Below are 5,863 nucleotides of genomic sequence, written 5' to 3' on the forward strand. Positions count from 1 at the left end.
ATCAGGTTAAAATAAGTGCAATGTTCAGTGATACTGTGTAAATCACATGGACTTTTCAAGCATCTGTCTGCAGATGCTTGATTCTGTAAAATCCAGTGTGCTGTACTGACTTTTATAACTCAGCATCATCCCTACCTGCTCTATATTCTCCCAGAAAAATCTAGGACTGATTTTCCACATTTTCTCTGTTCTGTAGTTCTGTGTCATGTTGGGACAATTTGATTTGGAAGGTAGAGGAAAGGAAGAGGGATATATAAACCCAAAGCTATCCAGGCATAAGTTTCTTACTTAAATCTTAAATCTATTTACAATCTTCTTCTAGAATCATAAGCTTCTTTCTCTAAGTCTTTGGAAACTGAACATCAGGAAACAGGCTTGGCTGCCATCCTGTGAAAAGCATACAGAACTGGCACTGCCTGGTTCCCACAACTGGTCACCTGGTCTTGCCAGTGAAATTGTGGAGTAAGAAGTAACTGATGTCAAACCATCCCATATGGATTCAATTGCTTAAATTTTTCCAGTCTGGGTTACAGACTTTCACTTTTCAACGATGGATATATTCAGGAGTAGCTAAGTCACTTTTTGCTAGCATACATTTTAACCAAAAAAATAATCAAATAAACAAAAAATCCCTATAATTTTAAATTATTTTGTTTATTTACTTACTATTCTTTCTTTATTCACTTGCTATTTACTTACTTTTAACAATTTTTTATAGTTTTATTTTTTTAATATTTAGAGACACCCTGCAAGAGGCTGCAAGAGACAGAGTGGAGCAGAGCTTGTGCTCTCAAGCCTGAGGAAAGCTGGGGCTGGTGGAGAGACCCGCGGAAATCATGGGCTGGCTGAGAGGCCCGAGTACAGCAGAGAGGCCTACATAGAGCCGAGAGGCCTGAGGATAGTGGAGAGGCCTATGGAGAGCAGAGCAGCCTGTGGAAAGCAGACAAACTTGAGGATCCCGGGCCTGTGGAGAGGCCTAAGCAGGAGAGCCCAGGCCAGTGGAGAGGTCTGAGGAGACCTGGGCCAGCGGATAGGCCTGCACAGAGCTGAGAGGCCTGCATAGAGGTCTGTGGAAAGCAGAAAGGCCGGTAGAGAGGCCTGTGTAAATGGAGAGGCCTGTGAAGAGCAGAGAGGCCCGAGAAGACCCAGATGGGCAGAGAGTCCTGTGCAGCACCGAGAAGCCAGTGGAGAGCCAAGAGGCCAACGGAGAGCCGAAATGCCTGTGGAAACCCAAGAGACCTGCCAAGAGCTGAGAGGCCTGCCCAGAGCCGAGGAGTCAGCAGAGAACCAGGCTGGCAGAGAGGCCCAAGGAGACCCAGGCTAGTAGAGAAGCCTGTGGAGGGCGGGGAGGCTTGGAGGAAGGAGGAAGGAGGAAAAAGCGAGGCGGGGACTAACCCCCTTGGAGGTGCAGCTGCGCCTAGGACAGGGCAGTTGCAGACTGTCTAATAAAACTCTTCTGTCTTCTTTAACTGTGTCTCTGTGGATTTTCTTGCTCCCATGTCATTATATTTTTGTATTTAAATTTTGGCATAATTAGTGTTAGGACCAGGTTACATTAAGCAGATATGATATTAATTAGATTAAGGAAGAAGGAAAATTAACTGGGATAATTAAGTTCCAAGACCTAAAACTAATAAGTGCAAACTTCAGAAAAAGGAAAAATCTGTGGCTTGACATTTGTCCAGAATTGCAGAGCAAGTAAAAATAAGTCAACAGTCTGAAAGGTTAACCACCAATATCCTAATGTCTGCTTTTATGATTACGCTTGCTCAGCAAATATACTAAAACATGGAACTTGACCCTTTACAGTTAACTTTTATTGATAAATAAGAATAAGGCCAAACTTGAAAGGTGGGATCTCCCTTTAGAAGAACAAAGGGAAGATCAAGGATGATAACTTTGTCTTGATTGATTATTGGAATTGTAATCACCATTTATGATCACTAACTGCTAGACTGCAAGTTCTGCTTTTGTAATTTGCTTTCTTCCTGACAGCAAAATTACCACTGACCACCTGAGTGGCCTCTGTGTTTTATGCCTTCATATTCCCTGAGCTATTAGATTTCAGGGCCACTCTTTTGTCCTCCAAATGATGGAGAGTAGTCCTCACATGGAGAAATAAAACATTCTAGTTTGATTGACTCTATGTCTGGATCTCATTCTGGTATTCAGAAACTTTTCTAGATAAAACAATTCAGATATTTTTTACTTCTTTGACATTCACAGTGCATAACTACGGGATCAGGTAAAAGAAAACTAGACAAACAAAAGGAGCTTGAACTTGCACATTTTAATCCCAACTCCCATGTGAATATTTCTATTTATACTTTAAAGCTTTTAGAGACAATTAGAACACTCATTCTTATTTGGAAAGATTACTTGCGAGCTCTGCTAACTAACCTTTTAATTTTGACATATCATATACAGTTTAATTAACAGTCTTAATAATTTTGGAAGGAAACAAATACTAAATTTACAATAAAGATTCAGAAAATGAAAAAATAGGAACTAATGTTTAAATTATGTAGTTATTACATCTGTAGGTTTTATATGGACAATAAAATTATAATGCAAATACATTTAAATTGTTAACTAATGTAATAAAGTATTCCTTAGCACTTTTGTGGTCACTTATTTACACACAAGTATCATTCTTATGGAAATGGAAAGACTTACAAAAATCATATTAAGTGAAGTAAGCCAGACCCTAAGAAACATAGACTGCACAGTTTCCCTCATTGTAAAATCAATGACCAAACACAATTATTACTTATCAGAAATAGGACCAAATATTAAAGGCAGAACCCCTCTGTAGAGAGAAACTCCAGGTCATATGGCCAGTAGTCAGCCTAAGGCTTTTCTATATTCAATAAAAAGCAAAAGAACATCGCTCCCTCACTCAAGTTTCCCAGATTGGCAAATTTGCAGTTTATCACAAATATTACTGAAGACCACTAACAACTTGAGGTTTATCACCAGCTGTACTGAGTTGCTTTATCAGCCAGCACTTATGATTTAAAAAAACATTTCTGTAAAGAAAATTTCAGTGCACCCCTAACCATGAGAATGAGTTTCTAATGTCTTGAGATTTAAACTATACTACCTCAACTCAAAGCTATGATTTGCTTCTGGTTCTGCAGTTCAAGACTATGCTTTGCTTCTGTAAATCTGCTTGCTTGCTTTGACAAACACCACCTGCATGTGGGTTTTCCCTTTCAAATTCTGCTGGGAAAAAGGGCCTGCCACTGCACCTTACATCCCAAATACTGGGGTATAGTTGCTGAGCAACCAATAAGGACTCTTTGCTCTGAGTTGGTGGCCTTATTTCCAGAATTGGGACTTTCCATCATTTGAAAATTAGTATATGTCTAGGATAGTCCTAGAAGAGAATCATAATAGCTCAATTGTGTACACATGACCATATAAGATGATGCTAAGTTAAATGAACTCCAAGATAGTGAAACAAGAGGTTTTTCTTTATTGCTATTGTTTTAATGCACTATGAGAAGTTATTTCTTTTTTCTTTCATTTTTTCCCTCTGGTATATCCCCTGTTGTCACTGTATTTCATTATGTCACACTGTGTATTGCATATATGTTTATCTGAATTGGGGAAAGGAAGGGGGAACAACAAAATGGTGACACAAAAAGGCAAACCAATGCAACAGCAATACAAGACAATAACTTGGAAATGAATTTCACAACTTGTGGGGTAGGGAGTGGGAGAAGGGAAAGTAGAAGAAAAACAAGAAAAAGAGTAACAATGTTCGACAAGAAGTGTACTCATTACTTTATGTATGTAGCTGTAACAACTCTGCTCATCACCTTAACAAAAAAAATTAAATTAAAAAATTGAATTTGAAATTATTCTAAAACAGCAAATGTCATATTTCAAGAACTGTTGGTGATACCTCAACCAAAGTCCACGTATTCATTTTTAGTTTCAATTAACAAATATGCATTGGGCACCTAGGATCTCAGTCATTTTCTGTGTTTTGGAAAAACAATGCTATAAACACAGAATCAGTACTAATATAGCCTCTTATCACTTCCTGTAACTTCAGCACAAAACACTGCCATGACATTACAATGGTTAGGGTGGCCCACAATAGAAACATGAGGCAAGAAAGGCCTGGGTTAAAGTGTCCAAGGCAATTGGTGTCTTTTCAGCTACACACACTGGGTTGCTCTTCTCTAAGAAATAAATAAAACACTTTAGAAGTCATCATTTTTTTCCTATAAATTAACAGAGAATACTTGAAGACTGGTTTATGACTGATAGCTTAGGTCAGGGAGGAGGACATCTGACTTTGGGAGACCATCAACAGTGGCCCCAGTTCAGGCCCTGTGCACCAGGGGGAGCAGCTACCTGACACAAGCTTATTTCCTGTGGAGATAGTAGTTTAAATACATTGTTTCTCTATCACTTTCAACGTTTCTTTCACTGAAGAATAGAGAACATATTTTCCTAACACTAGAAGGAATGTCTCCATGGTTAATGACAGTAATATTCTTAATAGTTGGTAAGTAAAATCAATTTTAAAATTTGGACGCTTTCTACTATAAATTCAACAAAATCTTTCTTTTCTTTTTTTCCTCTGCCCCCCGCCTCTCAACCAAATCTTTACCTAAAATTTACCTAAGAACTTTATTCCCAGACTGACACAGATCTCTTTTTCCTCCAGGAAGGACTTGTGGAATATCGGTGACCCAGAAGGAAAGCCGCATATCTGTGTTGGAAGGGGCTTCCATGACCATAGACTGCACTTATACAGCAACAGGGTACACTTATCTCTTCTGGTATGTCCAGTATCCTGGAGATGGTCTCCAGCTTCTCCTGAAAGCCATCACAGCCAATGAGAAGGGAAGCTATAAAGGATTTGAAGCCAGATATGACAGAGAAAACACCTCCTTCCACTTGAATAAAGCTGCAGTCCTAGAGTCAGACTCGGCTGTGTACTACTGTGCTGTGAGTGACACAGTGGCAGAAACCACAGGGGGAGCTAAGCACAAACTGAGGGACAGCAGAGGTTTGGCAGCTGAACATCTGCCCTTCAGATTGTTGTGGTTTCAGCACAGTCTTAGGTGTGTGCCTTCACTTACCTCCTGATCCAAAATTCCACAAATGTCAGAGGAAACAGGAAATGGACATCACCATATTTAGCTGTTCAGTAGTGAACTGAAGAAGACTGGTCTGATGGAGAGAAAGATGTGGAAGCTTTTAGGAGTCTCATTCATCCTATCCTGTGTCAGCTGTGCTGTGAGAAGGTGGCTTTGCAGAAGTCAATAAAACAAGCAGATTATGGTAACCTCCTCTATATTGTGGAATTTCACATTGGATGGTGGGGCTATTGTGCTCATTTTGAGACACTACCCAAAAAGAACATGTCAAAAGGAACCTAATGCTTCTCCTCTGTGTGATTTCCATTTAAATGGGGTGGGCAGCTGTGTGTATGTTCAGCAGAGCCCTATGTTCATGAGGACCCAGGAAAGAATGCCTGCCATTCTCAAAAGCACTTCTTAAGACAGAGCAGCCTTCAACTGCCATTAATGTCTCAGTATCCTGGGTAGACTCTCCTGCCTTTGAAGTTAATTTCTAGTAACCAGAAGAAACACAAAATCAAAAAATATTAAAATACTGCTAAGAAATAAAAAAGGCTTCAGTTATTTCAATACCCCGGCCTCCCGTTTTGCAGAATCAGTTTCCTACTTCTGTGTTATGCAGCTCAGTGTTCCCGACCCACAATTCTGATCCAGGCCTGGTCTTGGGGTTAAAGTGAGGAAATCTTGTTTTGTAGTTATATTGAAAGACTAGACATTGGAGTCAGCTCTAGTCCTACTGCATCAACCTAAATAAGTCCCCT

At 39.7% G+C, this 5,863-nt stretch overlaps 1 protein-coding gene across 1 annotated transcript; it reads left to right on the top strand.

Moving 5' to 3' along the window:
- Nucleotides 1-1,149: 1,149 nt before the first annotated feature.
- Nucleotides 1,150-5,029, top strand: LOC122125471 (the record flags this gene model as incomplete). The annotated part of the gene is made up of 3 exons (XM_042700033.1): nt 1,150-1,440; nt 4,450-4,522; nt 4,685-5,029. Coding segments are annotated over exons 1-3 (709 nt in total), but the record flags the coding sequence as incomplete, so codon positions are not given.
- Nucleotides 5,030-5,863: the final 834 nt, after the last annotated feature.

The sequence above is a fragment of the Dipodomys spectabilis genome, unplaced genomic scaffold (genome assembly GCF_019054845.1).
Source record: "Dipodomys spectabilis isolate Male_0828 unplaced genomic scaffold, ASM1905484v1 ptg000265l, whole genome shotgun sequence".
In the NCBI taxonomy this organism is placed as follows: domain Eukaryota; kingdom Metazoa; phylum Chordata; class Mammalia; order Rodentia; family Heteromyidae; genus Dipodomys; species Dipodomys spectabilis.